At 40.7% G+C, this 18,904-nt stretch overlaps 1 protein-coding gene across 7 annotated transcripts in view; it reads left to right on the forward strand.

Moving 5' to 3' along the window:
* CPEB3 (cytoplasmic polyadenylation element binding protein 3) overlaps positions 1 to 18,904 on the forward strand; it is a 191,083-nt gene that overhangs the window by 166,134 nt on the left and 6,045 nt on the right. For all 7 annotated transcript variants that reach the window (XM_045023056.1, XM_045023059.1, XM_045023060.1 and 4 more), the window contains one exon: positions 9,703 to 9,884. In XM_045023056.1, the coding sequence (XP_044878991.1) occupies positions 9,703 to 9,884 (182 nt within the window). The remainder of the gene's footprint in view (positions 1 to 9,702; positions 9,885 to 18,904) is intronic.

Raw genomic sequence — 18,904 nt, forward strand, 5'->3', positions numbered from 1 at the left:
CTGCATGGAGTTGGAGTCTATTTTGTTTGATAGAATTACTCTAATTTCTAATTTGTGGTTTGTTTCTGGTTTTTTACATTAAAAACATAGGAATTGGCATATACAGTTATCCCTTAGTGATACTTTTGTATCAGACTAAAAGTAATGTAATTAAACACATTTCCATACTTGTGTTATGAATACCCCCCACCCCACACACAATTTGTAGTAGTTGCTAGAATTAGAACACAAATTTAGTTATTTACTTTTTGCAGTTCCACCTGGAAAATAAAAATAACTAGTCTGGTGTAATCAGGAAGGCCAAAACACAGTTGAAGTTGCAGCTAGCAAGGGACGTGAAGGGTAACAAGAAGGGTTTCTAAAGGTATGTTGACAATAAGAAGGTGGTCAGAGAAAGTGTGGTACCCTTACTGAATGGGGGAGGCAACCTAGTGACAGGTGATGTGGAAAAAGCTGAAGTACTTAATGCTTTTTTTGCCTCGCCCTTCACAGACAAGGTCAGTTCCCAGTCTGCAGCACAGTATGGGGAGGAGATGAGCAGCCCTCAGTGGTGAAATAACAGGTTAAGGACTATTTAGAAAAGCTGGACATGCCCAAGTCCATGGAGTTGGATGCAATGCATCCGAGGGTGCTGCGGGAGATGGCCGATGTTATTGCAAAGCCATTGGCCTTTGAAAACTCGTAGTGGTCCGGGGAGGTCCCAGATGATTGGGAAAAGGCAACTATAATGCCTGTCTTTTAAAAAGGGAAGAAGGAGAATCCAGGGAACTACAGACCAGTCACCCTCACCTCAGTCCCCAGGAAAATCATGGAGCAGGTCCTCAAGGAATCCATTTTGAAGCGCTTGGAGGAGAGGAAGGTGATCAGGAACAGTCAACATGGGTTAACCAAGGGCAAGTCAGATCTGACCAACTTGATTGCCTTCTATGATGAGATAACAGGCTCTGTGGATATGGGGAAAGCGGTGGACATGATATACCTTGACTTTAGTAAAGCTTTTGATATGGTCTCCCACAGTATTCTTGCCGGCAAGATAAAAATATATGGATTGGATGAATGAACTAAAAGGTGGATAGAAAACTGGCTATATCGTCTGGCTCAACGGGTAGTGATCAACGGCTAGACATCTAGTTGACAGCCAGTATTAAGCGGAGTGCCCCATGGGTCGTTCCTGGGGCTGGTTTGTTCCACATCTTTATTAGTGATCTGGATGATGGGATGGATTGCAGCCTCAGCAGGTTTACGGATGGCACTAAGCTGGGGGGAGAGGTAGATACACTGGAGAGCAGGGATAGGGTCCAGAGTGACCTAGACAAATTGGAGAATTGGGCCAAAAGAAATCTGTTGAGGTTCAACAGGGACAAATACAGAGTTCTGCACTTAGGCAGGAAGAATCCCATGCACCGCTACAGGCTGGGGACTGACTGGCTAAGCAGCAGTTCTGCAGAAAAGGACCTGGGGATTACAGTGGACAAGAGGCTGGATATGAGTCAGCAGTGTGCCCTTGTTGCCAAGAAGGCTAATGGCATATTGGGCTGCATTAGTAGGAGCATTGCCAATAGATCGAGGGAAGTGATTGGCACTGGCAAGGCCACATCTGGAGTATTGTGTCCAGTTTTGGGCCCCTCATTACAGAAAGCATGTGGACAAATTGGAGAGAGTCCAGCGGAGGGCAATGACAGGGCCGCCCAGAGCGGGGGACAAGTGGGGCAATTTGCCCCGGGCTCCGCAGGGACCCCCACGAGAATGGCTGAGGCTCCCTCCCCGGTCCCACCCGACCCCATCTCTGCCTCTCACCTGGAGCCTCAGCGCATCCAGCAGCGTCCCGGACAGCATCAGCATGGCACCGGCGGGGCCCCTGAGCCCCGCCCCACTCAGAGCCACGTAGTAGGGGGGTGGGGCTGCGAGCTCTGGGCCCAGTGGAGCTCCGCCCCCTTATCACACGGCTCTGAGCGGGGCAGGGCTCAGGCCCCGCCGGAGCCATGCTGCCTCTGTTGAGGGATGCTGCTGGATGGGCTGAGGCTCCAAGGCTGGAGGGAGCCGGGGGTAAGGGTCTGGGGGGGTTGGCTAAGGGGCAGGGAGTCCCAGGGACAGTCAGGGCACAGGGAGGGGGCAGAGGTTGTGGGGGGACGGTCAGGGGACAGGGAATGGGGGGTTGGATCGTGGGCGTTCTGTGGGTCTGTCAGGACTCAGCGGGGGGGGGGGTGGATAGGGGTCGGGGCAGTCAGGGGACAGGGAGCGGGGTGGGGTCCCGGGATGGTAGTTGGGGAGGTCTCTGGGGGACGGTGAGGGGACAAGGAGCAGAATGGGTCAGGGATTCTGAGGGGGGCAGGCAGTCGGGAGGCAGGAAGTGGGTGGGGGTCGGATAGGGGGCAGGGCCAGGCTGTTTGGGAGGCACAGCCTTCCCTACCCTAAAGCTCATTCAGCAGTTTGAGGCTTGCAGAAGAGCCAAGCTGTTAGCTTTTCCATTAGGGCTACCATCCCTTTCACTTCTCAAATGCCAAATTATAGTCTCTATTTAATTTCAGTGCCATAGGGAGATTCATGTCAGGGGAGGGTAGCTTCATTTAAAATTAGCCACTGGGGGAGGGATCACATGAGAAGAGCAATATCCTTCCCAACCCTACCAAGGGAGACCCCCAGCCCCTGCATTCCCTGAGGCTCCAGAGGGGTTAATTCAGTGGTTCTCAAACTTTTATACTGGTGACCCCTTTCACATAGCAAACCTCTGAGTGCGACCCCCCCCTGCCTTATAAATTAAAAACACTTTTTAATATATTTAACACTATTATAAATGCTGGAGGCAGAGTGGGGTTTGAGGTGGAGGCTGACAGCTCGCGACCCCCAGTAATAACCTTGTGACCCCCTGAGGGGTCCTGACCCCCAGTTTGAGAACCCCTGGGTTAATTTAATTTTAGCATCCTGTGTCCATTCACATGCATGTGCTATTTTGAGCATTTCAGTTTTCACAACATAGGCTCATCCCAGATTCTGGAACAAGCTGAAATGCTCAGTTCGTGGAGTATGTACATAAGCTATACTAAAGACAAACCCACAGTAACTGTCTCCAGTTTGTGAGGGACCCCATGGAGCCAGTCTCTAGGAAACAGATAAATGCATGGAAGTTAAGTCCATTAATGGCTGTTAGCCAGGATGGGTAAGGAATGGTGTCCCTAGCCTCTGTTTGTCAGAGGGTGGAGATGGATGGCAGGAGAGAGATCACTTGATCATTACCTGTTAGGTTTACTCCCTCTGGGGCACTTGGCATTGGCCATTGTCGGTAGACAGGATACTGGGCTGGATGGACCTTTGGTTTGACCCAGTATGGCTGTTCTTATGTTCTAACCTAAATGAACCCAAAGTTATGGAGACAGATATGAGTCAAGGAAGCCGGCAGAGTATCAGAAACCTGGAAAAATCTCTGACTGGATGGGCTCAGGCGTTTGGTCACAAGATGAGGTGGTTCAAAAGTTTTTTTGATTTTTTTTTTTTAAGCAGAATTTTTTTATTGTTTCTTTAAACAATCAAACACAGCAAGCAGCAAATATTTGGCCACACACTTCTGAAACCCCAAACCATATTCAGGTTTTGGCAGACTAATTTCAGCTTTTCAATTAAAAAAAACCACAACAAATTTTGAAGGAAAGCAGACATTGTTCATGATTTTTTTCTGCTTTTTAAAAAATTTTGATCCAGAAAAAGTTTTGATGGAAAATATTTGTCCAACCCTTTTAATGAGCTTAGTGCCTTTTAGCACTAGCTGATGCTGAGAACCAGTGATACCTTGTAAAGAAGTTTTCTCAAAACTGGGTTTGTGCCGAGATGCAGAAGGTTTATTTTTCTCAGGGCCACCCGTGGGGGGGGGGCAAAAGTGGGGCAATTTGCGCCAGGCCCCGCAGGGGCCCCCACGAGAATATAGTATTGTATAGTATTTCAATTTTTTTTATGGAAGGGGCCCCCAAAATTGCTTTGCCCCAGGCTCCCTGAATCCTCTGGGCGGCCCTGGGCAATGAATATGATTAGGGGGCTGGGGCACATGACTTATGAGGAGAGGCTGAGGGAACTGGGCTTATAGTTAGCCTGCAGAAAAGAAGAGTGAGGGGGGATTTGACAGCAGCCTTCAACTACCTGAACGTGGGTTCCAAAGAGGATGGAGCTAGGCAGTTCTCAGTGGTGGCAGATGACACAACAAGGAGCAATGGTCTCAAATTGCAGTGAGGGGAGGTCTAGGTTGGATATTAGGAAAAACTATTTCACTGGGAGGGTGGTGAAGCACAGGAATGGGTTACATAGGGAGGTGGTGGAATCTCCTTCCTTAGAGGTTTTTAAGGCCCGGCTTGATAAAGCCCTGGCTGGGATGATTTAGTTGAGGTTGGTCCTGCTTTGAGCAGGATATTGGACTAGATGACCTCCTGAGGTCTCTTCCAACTCTAATCTTCTGAGATTCTAGTTTCACTTTCAAGGTTCTTGTGCACTAGCAGAACACAGCAATGCTTGAATTGGCATAGCCAACTCGGGCAGGCAGAATAACCTTTAGTGCCCCTACATGGAGCCATAGAGCTGGTTTTGTGAAGGCTTGTTCTTTGTTCTGCCACAGAAGATCACGTCCACCTCCAAGTTCTACTAAGAACCTAGATTTGCTCAATCCTGACCCTAAACCTCAGTCTGTTTGTCTGTCTCTTTTCCATCGTTTCCTAACCAGCCTGTTCTGTACTGCCTCTCCCCCATCCCAGTCAACCTGTCCTAACTAGTAGATGTTTTATATATTATAAAATAAAATAGCTATGTGCTATCTTAAGAGTGGGAAAGAGCAGCAACTGATTGTAAAAGGGGTCTGAATCAAGTGAGTCTGTAGAGGGTGCCAGAGGTACTAGAACCATCCCTGTATGTAACAAATATTAAGTGGAATGTTTCATATCTATACAAAATCAATGTATATTTTTTAAAAATACACTCTTATTAGTTTTAGTGGGGATTTTTAATGTTTAAAAAAACCTAAGTTTGAGGGCCAATTAGATAGTGTCCCTTTAAAGTTTTTCAGTTTATTATTTACTATTATTATATTTGTATTCTTATAGTGCATGGAAGCCCTAGTCCTAGACCAGGACCCCATTGTGTTAGATATTGTACAAACAAATGTAGCCCCTGTCAGCAAAATACTTTGTAGAGACTGTTAAATCCCACTGGGCCCAAAAGATAGGTCTGGTTAAATAAAATATATGATATTCTAAAGGGTTGCTCAAAACTTACTATTAATATTGTACAAGTTTTAATGAATTGTTTGGAATTAAAATATTGCCCTACAATGTTTTCAAACTTGAACACTGCTGCAGTGAGTTAATGCATGAGAATCTGAACATGGAACTGGCTAGAAAATCTCTACAAACAAACTTAAATTGGCTATTTTTTCCCAAGCAGAGCTGAAAGTTAATGTTTGTACATATATTAGGAAATTGGTTTTAAATAATAAATTTTTTAATCTGACAACGTCCTTTTTACAAACTCACTAAATCATAAACTCTAAACTAATTTCAACTTGATATTTATTATAAGGACCCAATTCTGAAAGCTGTATACATTAATCATATTAAGTTTAGTGGGGGTGATTGCACGCTAAATATTCAAACCATCCAGTTTTTTAAATTTGCACTTACCGGTGACTATGTAGTATATTTCCATGCAAATATTGATGTGTATGTATGGAGGCACCAACACTTATGAAATTATCACAAGTATCGTGATCTTATGAACAGCAAGAGGCGGCTCAGAAATTCATCTTCAACCACTGCAGCTTCTGCTCTGGCTACTTCTGCTTGGTCCAATTTTGGTTGTTGGGTTTAGTGTGCAGGTGCTGGGTGGTGTTGGTGGCCTGTGATATACAGAATGTCAGACTAGATGATGTGACCCCTTCTGGCCTTAAACTCTGTGACTGTGACCCAGATCCTCATTAACTGAGATCAGAGGGCAGAGAGGATCCTGGCAGGCAGCCCCCTTCTTGCTCCCAGCACAGCAGCTTTCCCTGGAGACTGGGAGGAAGCTGGAGGGCACTGCTGGACCTGCTGCAGGTTGGGGCTGGGAGAGGAGCTTGAGGGGATCATTAGAACTTGCTGGAAAATTGGCATTTTGTGGTTGCAGTGCTGGAGCCTGCCAAGTGAGTGAAATAGAGGTGCTTATGTTTGTTGTGGGGGTTAGGAGGAGTAAGGACAATCCAGTGTATGCAGCATTTTGCCCGTACTGGGGTGTCATGGTTTGGAACCCGCCAGAAGGGGCTGCAGGACTGAATTGTTCAGGAAAAGAATGCTTCCATCCCAGCTACTTAGCCTACTGTTGCTTGGGGAACTGATATTCCTACAGCAAAAGAAAAACCCTCTTCATCGCTGTAGGCTGCATTTATGATACAGGGTTATGCCAGCATAGCTATGGCTCTATAGCTATGCTGTTATAAGTTCCCATAGCATAGAGGGCCCTCAGTCTACAGAACGTTATTGCGAGTCACCAAATGGCATTATTGCAAATGGTATTTTGATCTGAATGTGTAGAAGTTAATTCTCAAAGAAATGTTTGTCAGCTGTCATGTAGCACTTTATTGAAGTTGAACATTATCACTAGTAAAATTGGTTCTTTACCTGAATTTCTCTGTCTAGAAACTGACTTTCTTGAAACTCCTCCTTAGGCACAGAGTTGAAGTCTTTGAATCATGCTCTGAGGATTTCAGTAACTCAGCCAGAGGTTATGGGTATATTACAGGAATGGGTGGATGAGGGTCTGTGGTCTGTGATGTGCAGGGGATCAGATTAGATTATCACAAAGGTCCCATCCGGCTTTAAAATCTCTGAAGATTCTGCATGGTGCCAATAAACTAGTCTACTTTTGGTGGCTTACCATCATTGCACTAAAGTACCCTTGAGAAGGAGAGAGGGTTTTTTTGTTTTGTAAAAGATGGGCTTTATGTAAAAAAAAAAAAAAATTACACTGTTTTAGATCATTTTAAAATCCAGTTTTTCTAGATGACCTATGTAACCTGGATTAGCTTCTGAGCTGTCAAGTTAAGAGGTTGTCATAAGACAAGATAAAGACTTAAAAGAATTCTATGCTTCTGCTGCTAGATTTACCAAAAAAACCCTTAAGAAATTACTGCTTTGGGGGAATCTGAAAGCACCATCATCTGGAGAATCTACATGTTTTCTCTTACTTATACATTTTTTATTTTAAATTATCCCTAATGATACACCATGCATGTTTCCATTCCATTCTTTATAAATCTCATTCCATGCTTTCCTTTTCAATCATTTTTGCTGTCTTCTCTTTCTAAAGCATAGTCTTAATTGTACCAAAGCCTAAGAAGTTAAGTATGTTTTCCCCACTGATGTTTTTCTGTTACAATTGTAGTACTAGGATTATATTTCTGCAAATATTGGGACAAGAAAAATGAATTTTGGAAAATCAGATGTCTGGGAAAAAATTTAGCGACCTTTCCAACAGAAGCTTAAGGTATACTCTTGTACAGTATCAATATGGCATACATGGATTGTAATCCTAAAGCATTCATCTCAACCAGTAATAAAAGAATATAGCAAGAGAAGATACTCAAAACCTTCTTCTCTTTGGTACAGGATTTATTGCTTTAAGTATATTTAGAAGTCCCTGCTTTGCCAGATCGTTCTAAATGATTGTTACAGGATATCTCTGGAAAGACAACAAGAGAGAGTAGCTACCAAAGTATGATCAATATAGGAGATGACAGGTCTGTAAAACCAGATGTCTAAATATATTTGCAGTATAGAAACACTGTTTTGCTTGGGTAACTAAACTTGGTTTATCTTTGTATTCAAAGCCAAAGATAGTGGTAAAGTTTAACTACAACATATACATTCAGTACATGTGGTTGACAAGGCAACTAAATGACACAATGAACCTGATGCAACACATCATATTTAATTTTTTAAAGAGAAACCACTTAGTTTGCCATTAAGTAACCCCTCTGCCCCTGTTTGAAAATGCTCTGAGTTAAGGGATTTTTGTGATGCTGGTGTAGAATAAGTTTGTCTGTGAATATGTATGGTATATAGGGAATAGAAGATAGTGGGCAGTATGACTTGAGAAATATGATCATGCTCTAAAGATGACGTGTCATAATTTGAATGGCAGAAAGAAATGGAACTAGAAGCTTAGTGGGTGGGGTTATTCTTTGAGTTACTGTTTTGGTTGTTTCATTATGCTGTATATTGGTTTCTTCCGTTCCTGAGCAGCTGTCCTCTGAGGATCATATATTCCAAAATTTTATTGTGGCAGTTTTCTTGTTTAGAATAGATATTTGCCATTTCTGTTTGTCATTCATTTGTGGGGAGTTTTATTAATTTAAAACAACTTGGGTGGTGATACTAGAATATCTGACAGTTTGGAAAAGTTCTGAAGGTTCAATGCCTTCTAAAAATCCCTCCTGTTTGGGGGGAGGGGATATATGTATATATATGCGTATATATAACTTGCATAATGTATATGTTATATAAACATAACTTATTCACAAGCGAGAATACATTGTGGCAGGTAAGGCTGCAAAACAGGTTCCATTGCAACCCTTGTTCTTATGTGCTTTTCTGAATAATTAATCTTTTGGGATCAAATTTTCCATCTTTGGTTTCTACCCAAAGATGAATTTTCTGCTGAACGTTTGAAGGGTTGGGGGAGGGGATGTTTAGCTGTTTCAGTTGAAAGACTGAGAAAATACTTTCCTCACTAGAAAAAAAACCAAACATATTTTTTAAGAATCTGACCCAAAACCCACTTAAGTCTGGAAAAAATATGGGAGTATTTCCATTGACTTCAGCAAATCAGGCCCTAATTTAGCTAGAGCAGAAATGGTCAATGTGTGAAATCTGGCACAGTCTTAGCCTTTAATTAAAGCGTGATTTCTCATGTCTGGGGAGTGTGGAAATTAGATTTCATTTAACAAAATTAAGAATTTCTGAACTTTTACATACTGACATGTGGAATGAAAAGTTGTAAAGTGCCTTTACAGATGCACTTATTTGACTATGCATATAGCCAAGTGTACCTAGATAGTTAGAGCATGTAATATGTGCAAGAACAACTCCAACAGTTTAAAAAAAAAAAAACCCAAGGAAATAAATGCATCTCTGAGACCAAGTGATTAAACTAACAAGTCAGGAAATGCAAAAGCTGAGGTTCTACAGATAACTCATTTGTCTCCATTATGCATGTATGGTGTATTTTTATTTCTATTATTCTCATTAATGTATAGCTTAGTATATTACTATTTTTGTCAGTAAACATATACCATCAATATACATGATGCAGTAGGGCCGAGTTAACCACTGTTGGGGGGAGCAGGAGAAATCTATATTTTCTGACAGTGTGATTTATAACTGTTTAACCTCAACATTGCACTAATGCACTTTTTGGAATCAAATGTAATATGTAAGTGACAAAACACACTGCTTGGGGTATGTAACAGAATCCCAGGAAATCTTTTCCTTAGCACCTTCATCAATTTATCTTTGCACTTTCAGTATATTTCAGATGGGTACTGGGATTCTTTGACCAATCCAACTTTCAGGTCCCTTTACTATTTTCCTAAAGTACTGGAATTAGGGTAAATAGTCTATTTTTAAAGCTGCAGGCCCATGCTTAAAACCTTTAGCAATATTGAATCTACAATATTTAATAATTGTTTTCTCACAGTTGAACTGGCAATGATTATGGACCGTTTATATGGAGGTGTCTGCTATGCTGGCATTGATACGGACCCAGAATTGAAGTACCCAAAAGGTGCTGGCAGAGTGGCTTTCTCCAATCAGCAAAGCTATATTGCTGCTATTAGTGCTCGCTTTGTCCAGCTCCAACATAATGACATTGATAAACGGGTAAGTAAAACAACACAGAATGGAATGGTTGCTGTTGATGATGTACAGGAGCTAAAAAAAATCTTTTATTTTTTTAAATTGTGTGGGAGGATATTGTAGGCTGTATTCTTGTCTCATATCTGGTAATTCTTTAAAAGCTTACTTGAGGAGCCAAAGCATGATGAAGATGATAGGTCTAAATATCTAGCTTAAGAAACTTCCGTGTCAAAAGTGGGAAATAGTTGGGGATACATTTTGGTTTGTTGTTGTTGTTTTGTTTACCTTTTTGAAGGTGAAGCCTGGTAGAATTTCTCTTCAGATGGATGTTCTATTTTCTTGGAGGAACAGTTAGCGTTCTTGGTCAGTGGCTGGGATAGAGCAAGTGGCTTCCCTGGTGTTAGTAGTGAGCTAGGAAATACTGTTAAAATCCCAAAATATGACTGGGTCTGGGAATTCCAAAAGTCAAGAGACAGACCCATGGTCATAGGAGTCACTGAGCTCAAAAGTGTCTTGAGGCTTACTTACCTGTTAGCAAAGCACTATGAGATCTTTGAAAGGAAGTGATAGAAATGCAAATTATTGTTGTTACATTCATATGAAATACTAAGTCACAAATGACAGGGAAAAGCCACATAGTGAATTAGTAAGTTTTTCTGTTGCTGTCTTCCAAGTTCAGACTTGCATGAAATTATTACTTATTTCCCAGGAGACAAATAATTTTTCTGGACCTTTAGACTTCATGTCCAATATAGAATGTTAGTTTTGAGAAGCAAAACCTTACTTCTGAAATTCCTTATTTAAATGGAACAATTTCTTTGTATCATCTCAAGACATCTGAGGACAGATTTTCAGAAACTAAACTGTGTGTGTAACTATAGAGCATTACTGCAGCTGCATATGCAAAAGGCCAGCTAGGTATAGCTATGGCTACTGAAACTGTATGTGCAATCATAGTGTGTGCAAATTAGGCACATGTTTTTGAGGACCTAGGACATTCATAATAATTTAACAAAATACAATGTATGCTGCTGATACATATAATCATCAAAGATAGGGTGGGTTGTTTTTCTTTTTAGTCTGAGCTGGTTCACACATTGAGGTGTCAAGCTGATGTGTGTGCATATTTAGAAAACTAAAATCACCTGTCCCCATCTTTTCTCAAAACCTGAACTGAAGTTGCGGTTAGGGAAGGGGGAAGAGGGAAAAAAATCACTGTTTTGGTTTTTTTTGGGTTTTTTTTCCCATGTGCCTCTACATTTCCGGGTTTCAGCCACAACAAGTGGTAGACATACCGATTTAGACCATTTCTATAGTATTTCTAATTGGGGAATACAGGAAATCTTACCAGAAAGACTTTTATGTCAAAAGTCACAGACCAAAGTGGTTCAGATCAGATTTTAAACTTCTGATTTGTAACCAAGTTTTGGAATCCTTTGAGGTTTTTCCCATCGCTAATTAATAACACCTATTTTAAACACATTATTATTATTATTATTTATTATTAAACGTAAAGATACAGCTGCCAAATGGGGCCAGCTCACATCAGTTCCACAAGCCAATACTTCTCCCTGTTGGCTGCTCCAGAATCTGAGCTTCTGTTTAAATATTGCCTCTACCTTGCATAATTGTGAAAATACTGTTCAGTTCCCCCGCCCCCCTTTTTTTGTGTGGAAGGTTAACCAAATACAGTTATATCCCTAATTCTGCAGATAGCCTGAAATAATAGTGCTTGAGAGAAGGTACAGACTGCCCCTGTTCACAACCTTTAAATGTTAGCTCTAAAACCTAGTAATGATATTCAAATTCCTTAATTATTATTGCATAACTCATACATGATAATTAAAATTATATACTACTGACCAAAGCATGCAGGGAAGAAGAGATGATATCATATTATGAAGATTTGCACAACTTACTATGGGTGGCATCTCATTCTGGTAATGAGTGGGCAGATGTAGATGGAGTTTGGGAGATTACCTCAATTTTTTTTTTCTATTTTGACCTCTGATCAGAGAGGCACCAAGAACAATAAAAGAAAACCAAAGTGCATAGAGTATTGTTTTACACAAAGTTCCTAACACTAGCAGTAGTGAGTCTGACATGTAGGATGGCACTCTGCACCAACTTGTTACAGGAAGTACTACTAGTACAATCTAACTTCTCAACAACAAGAAAAGTTATAGCTATTCCAGATGATAGTGCAATGTAATTCACTAAGATAACTTTACTTCAAATAATTAAATTAATTACTCAAGATAAATCAGAGTAAAATTTACGCATCTTTGAATTACTAAGTTGCCTTTGCATAACTTTATCTCCTGTTCAACTTAATATTTAATATTTCTTGAATATTTTACTTCCATACCTGAAAGCTGACATATTTAAGCATAGCTATTGCAGTCTTATTTTTCCTGATTCATAAAGTTGTCTCAGAATGACAACTATGCAGCTAGAACAAAATTATTTATAAGAAAAAACATACGTAGCTTGTACTTGTTTAGCTCTATTTCAGGGGTCAGCAACCTTTCAGAAGTGATGTGCCGAGTCTTCATTTATTCACTCTAATTTAAGGTTTGGCGTGCCAGTAATACATTTTAACGTTTTTAGAAGGTCTCTTTCTATAAGTCTATAATATATAACTAAACAATTGTTGTATGTAAAGTAAAGAAGGTTTTAAAAATGTTTAAGAAGCTTCATTTAAAATTAAATTAAAATGCAGAGCCCACTGGACTGGTGGCCAGGACCCGGGCAGTGTGAGTGCTGCTGAAAATCAGCTCGCGTGCCGCCTTTGGCACACGTGCCATAGGTTGCCTACCCCTGCTCTATTTTAATATATTTAAAACTATTCAAAAATATCCTACTTTCTAAATGACACTGTAGAGGCATATGCCATCAAAAAATAGAGAAGAAATTGTTACCTCTTTCCCCCTGATTTCCTATTAAATTAGTCTTGAATTCAGCCCTTGAGTGCATGGCTGATTTATTAAGGTTTGCAAACAGAGGACATTACTGGGAGATCAGTCACGTTATCAAAATAATTTATTATTAATAGTTGTTAGTAACGGTAGTGCCTAGGAGCCCTAGTCATAGACCAAGGCTTCATTGTGCTAGGTGCTGTTCAAACAGGACAAAAAGACAGTCCCTCCCCAAAGAGGTTACAATCTAAGGGCCTGTCTACACCAACATTCACACACTGGAGTGTGAATCTATCCAGCACTAGCATGCTACAAGCCAAGTGTCTCTTTGGACCTTGCTGAGGTGCATTAACAGTTTGTTAGTGTGCTTTGATCTTTGAAACTGTGCTAGATCAAAGCATTCTAACAAACTGTTAATGCACCTCAGCAAGGTCCACACAGACAGTATGCAGCACACTAGTCCAGGATAGATTCAGATCCTTAGCTTGCCGTGAACACAAAGTGTTCACGTAGACAAGCCCTAAGTAGAAGACAAGAGACAACAGATGGATACGGGCAGACAGGACAGTCTTTCAGTCACCCTTGTTCTTAAAATTAAATCTCTTGTTTCTTCTTTCAAAGAAATTTGAGACGACAGAAACTTTGACGTGATTGAAGTTTGATTTAATTTCCATATTTGTTATAAGTAAGTATGTTTATGGTACCATTTGTCCCAGAAGAGAACAAATGCTCCGGCTTTCACTTACAGCATTTGGACATGTACTCATAAAATATAAACAGAACATTTGCATCTGCTGATGCAATTTAGGCCTTGGCTACACTGGCGCTTTACAGCGCTGCAACTTTCTCGCTCAGGGGTGTGAAAAAACACACCCCTGAGTGCAGCAAGTTACAGCGCTGTAAAGCTAATCCACACGGGGAGGTGGAGTACCTGCAGCGCTGGGAGAGCTCTCTCCCAGCGCTGGCGCCGCGACCACACTCACACTTCAAAGCGCTGTACAGCTGCAAGTGTGGCCGTACCCTTAGTAATTTCACATCAATATAGAGGCTGTAGGGGTGTCACTGTTTGAATGTGTACATGCATCAGAATTTAGGTCTGCATTTCTCTCTGGTTATTTCTGAGACATGCACATAGTGGCCTAATGGGAAAGATATTCTTTTTTTCCCTAGTCATTTCTTAAATGATGAACCTGCATAACTTCAGCAAACAAATATATTAAACAGTCAAAAACATACATTTTCTACCCCTTTCTCTCACCTTGTCTGTGCCTATTGTAACCCAGCACTCCTCACCATGACTTTGTTCCTTATCGCCCACTTTCTGTCACCCCAGTGGTTTACACTCATCCATCCCAAAAAACAAAACCAACCCATAACTTACTATATGTTTGACAAAAATAAGCTTCCTGTTAATGTAACAGAGCCATTTAGCTGTGTACAGACATACTTGAGTAACCATATGAATTTATTACTGTAATAATTGTCCTCCCTTTTCCCTTATTTATATTACATGTTACTCTCTTGTGCCTTTATAACTGAATTATAACCTCTTAGTGACAGGGACCATGTGTTTTTATTTGTTCTTTCAAATGCCTAGTAGACTTCTGCCCAATATATAAATAAATTATACCGAAGATATATGGGTAGTATTATCCCAAAATAATGTTATCAGAATTGATTTAAACAAAAATCTTTCTAACTTAACCTCAAACTCCAGTCTACATCAGGGATCGAACTGATTAGAAATGAAGAAAAGGCTTGCATGTTTATTCCAGCACAGTTGCCTTATTTTTCTTTTTCATAAGGCAGATGAATTTAGTTGAAAATGCTTAGTTGTCCGGTGAAACTTATCTAACCACAAAAAATGAGAACCTATACATCTACAAGAGCTGTGTTTCTTTTTTAATGCATCTGACAGGTGTCTTGACTTCTTGAATATGTGAATCTATAGGAGTTTACAAAATGAGTACACAGTGTAGAAAATCCTACTGTGTAATTGCCAGAGCATAGTAATCCACCACAAAAATACCTATGCTGTCTTTTGTTCATATTTGATACTCAAATCAAGGTGATTACCTTCTCAGTGAGAAGCAGTCGAAGCCTGGGTTTATTTTCCAGGGTTACTGAAAGCTACTTAATGAACTGTGACGTGTATGATAAGATCCTAAAGTGGGTGAACCTCAAAAGTTGAAATTGACTCTCACAAATAAATGGGTTTTGTGGTTTTATGTTTTGGGTTTTTAAATACTTGTCAAAGTACTAATTCCTGCTTTGGCGTCAACATCTATACACTTAAAAAAATAAAATAAAATGAAAAATTAAAATTCCTGACTTCAGAATGTGTTGCTCGTGAACTGCAGTATGTTTAATTGAACAAGCAATTGTAGACCTTTTGGCAGATATAAGGTATTAAACACTAGTGCTATAATAATTTTAAATTTATACTATACTGTAGAATCTCAGAGTTACGAACACCTCGGGAATGGAGGTTGTTCATAACTCTGAACAAAACATTATGGTTGTTCTTTCAAAAGTTTACAAGTGAACATTGACTTAATACAGCTTTGAAGTTTTACGATGTAGCAGAAAAATGCTGCTTTCCCTTTACTTTTTACTAGTTTATGTTTAACACAGTACTGTACTGTATATTTGTGTGTGTGTGTCTCTCTCTCTCTCTCTCTCTCTCTCTCCCCCTCCCTCCCCTGCTGCCAGATTGCGTACTTCTGGTTCCAAATGAGGTGTGTGGTTGATGGGTCAGTTTGTAACTCTGGTGTTCATAACTTTGAGGTTCTACTGTACTGTGTAACTTGACAGAGCTAATATCTGAAAAGCTTAAATTTCAATTTCTGACTTAAAGACAAGGTGAGGAGGTAATATCTTTTATTGGACCAACTTCTGTTGGTGAGGAAAAACAAGCTTTTGAGCTTACACAGAGCTCAAGAAGAAGGAGCTGAAGCAGAGCTCTGTGTAAGCTTGAAAGCTTGTGTCTCTCACCAACAGAAAGTGGTCCAATAAAAGAGATTACCTCACCTGCTTTGTCTCTCTAATGTCCTGGAACCAACAGAGCTACAATTATACTGCATAATTTCTGACTTAAGTTTTTAAAATTGTAACCATGGAGGTAAACTTTTGAAGTTCAATAGTAAGAGTAAAATATAAAGCTTCTAGTCTGCAAATGAAAGGAAAATTCAGTGTTAAATCTGACTCATGCTCCTTTGTCATAAATGCACTGTATAAATGTTAGGCTCAGAATATAATTACTTTGACATTGAGTCATTGTAGATTTAACATAAACATATTACTTTAGTGCTTTGTGAGGGAAAATAGGGCATAGCAAGGCTGAGAAAAATGACAATAATTCTAATGGTATTTTTAGCAATGATGCCAAGTTAACATTTAAGATGTGAAGCTACTTTTTAAATTGTCCAGTAGTTTAGTTTGCTTCTTGATCCAAACTGAGTTTTTCTAGGTCACTGGAATTGAAGGAAAATCTTGTTAGTGCAATAAATGTGGTCTGTTGTAAAGGATATGATTGTAGCTACACATTTGAAAATAAACTTCAAAAAGTAGGAGTTCTCGAAATGAGCTGGATTTTAGTGCCTTCTGTGTGTATAGAGAGAGCTTTTTCTGGAGGGAGGGGGATTTTACTTATCCATCTTCGGGGGGGGTGTCAGTTTATAAATGAACCAGCTTATGATCGAGTATATACGAGTTCATATTTAAGATAAATCCAAAGGGCTTTTTGGTACTAAAAAAATAACCTTTTAAAGCAAAGCTATATCAAAGTAATCATGCAAATGTATACAGGGAATACTATGATGATGAAATTCAAAATTAGAGGACAGTATGCTAAACCACTTTGGCACTCACCAGAGCTAAGAGAAATCTTCCTTTTCCACCTCAATTCTTGATCAAAATATATTGCTAAATCCCAAGGTAAATAGCTTGATGGTAACGTGTAATAACTGTGGCTATAATCCAAGGTTACCCATCAGCAGGAAAATATTTAGGGAATATGCAGCTTTGAAATGGTCACTTTCTTAATAGTAAAGCTTTTATAATTTATCTCAAACTGTATGAAATGTAATATTTGGTCATAAAGTAAAAACAGAATCTTCCCACTAATGCAGAAATAGATCCATGAATTGTTTGTATCCTTCGCCTGTAAGGGATAATATTTCTTAAACACAGAAACTATATTGTTTTCTCACTTAAATGTTCTCATGAAAGTCACTTTCAAAAACAAGATCTATCTAATAATCTATATGTTCTTATATAGAACAGAGGGAATATATTACCCTCATTACTGTGTGGTTGGCTTTTGTTGGTGGTTTTGTTTCTATTTTTCACTCTTCCTTCCACCTCCACCCTCTGCTTCTTTTACCATGCTTACATGGTATGTACCTAGGCAGCTGGGAAGGGATTCCTATGTACTGAAATGCCACAACTGCTAGATCATAATGTAGATGCGGTTTATGCTGCACTGCCATGAGTAAGATGGGCAGCAGGGGTCAGCACGAGAGAGAACCAATATCTTGCAAAACACTGAACATAGAGAAGTTGTTAGGAACAGTTAGAGTCTGCCTTTAGGGTTGTCAATCATCTCGGATTGGCCAGGAGTCTCCTGGAATTGGAATCAATCTCCCGGTTGCTATTTAAACCAATCAGGGAGATTTTAATAGGCCGCTAAAAGTCCAGCCAGCAGCTCAGTGGGGCTAAGGCAGGCTCCTTGTCTGCCCTGACTGCACATGGCTGCCAGAAGTGGCTGGCATGTCTGGCTCCTGCGTGCTGCCTCCGCCCCAAACGCTGACTCCGCAGGTCGCATTGGTCAGGAACCGCAGCCAATGGGAGCTGCGAGGGTGGTGCCTCCAGACAGGGGCAGCGTGCAGAGCCGCTTTGCCACCTCTGAGCCTAGGAGCCAGTCGCTTCTGGGAGTCGTCCGAGGTAAGTGCTGCCTGGCTGGAGCCTGCATCCCATCCTGCACCCCTGCCCCAGGTCCGAACCTGCTCCCGCACCCTAACTCCCTCCAAGAGCCTACACCCTGAACCCCCTCCTGCACACCACCCCTCTGCCCCAGCCCTGAGCTCTCTCCTGCACCCAAACTCCCTCCCAGAGCCCACACCCTTAGCCTCCTCCTGTACCCCTACCCCAGTCCAGTGAAAGTGAGTGAGGGTGGGGGAGAGTGAGCGATGGAATGAGAGGGGGTGGGGCCTCAGAGAAGGGGCGTGGCAGGGCAAGGGTGGTTGGGTTTGTGGGATTAGACAGTTGGTAACCCTATCTGTCCTGGTTACATGTGCTGCTTTTGTGATAGCATCCAGCAATATTGAGCTTCTGCCAGAATTAAAGGCTCGAGTGGGACCACTATAGGCTGCATATTGTATAGCCATTTCTAGATCTATATCAATTGGTTTAGGTAGTTAGATTTCTTTAAAATGTGCCCATCCACAGCTCTGGGAGCACATGCAGAATATTAGCACACATGTTCCTCTCCAGTAGATTACAATCCAACAATTGAAATAACTCAAAAACCTCTATTCACAACACCTCCCATAATTAAACCAATATCCACAAATTAATGTACAAGAACATCCCAAACTAAAAACTTCCACAAATCCCCAATCCCACCTTCTCTAGAAACTGTATGAAAACTGATGGGCTTTGCAATGTAACCAAAAGGTCATCAAATTCAAGCTCTGGCTGTCTCACTAAGAGTACCCTACCAGCAGCCACCTCCTATACCCTCTACAAGAGGATAGTCCGCTCAAGGCCCTCAGTTGATGTCAACTGTTAAAGCCCATTTGCACCCTACAAAATAATAGAGAAATAAATATCATTCTGCCTTGCACCTTTAATTCTTTTGTTGCTCAAGAGTGTCCCTGATTCCTTTTGGTCACAGAGATTATTAAAGTATATGGCAAACTGGGACCAGTTAGCATGGCATCCTTTGGGACTTACAGTACCATGGGTGCATTCAGACTTCCATTTTTTGAAAATTTCTAGAGTTAATAGTTGAGATAGTGACTCTTCCAAACATTGTACAAATTGTGATAATGCATTTAAACTTTTATTGTTGGTGTTCTGTTTTATGGTAATTGTACTTGTCTAATCATCCCTGCTTTCCATTTG

The sequence above is a fragment of the Mauremys mutica genome, chromosome 7 (assembly GCF_020497125.1).
Source record: "Mauremys mutica isolate MM-2020 ecotype Southern chromosome 7, ASM2049712v1, whole genome shotgun sequence".
In the NCBI taxonomy this organism is placed as follows: Eukaryota; Metazoa; Chordata; order Testudines; family Geoemydidae; genus Mauremys; species Mauremys mutica.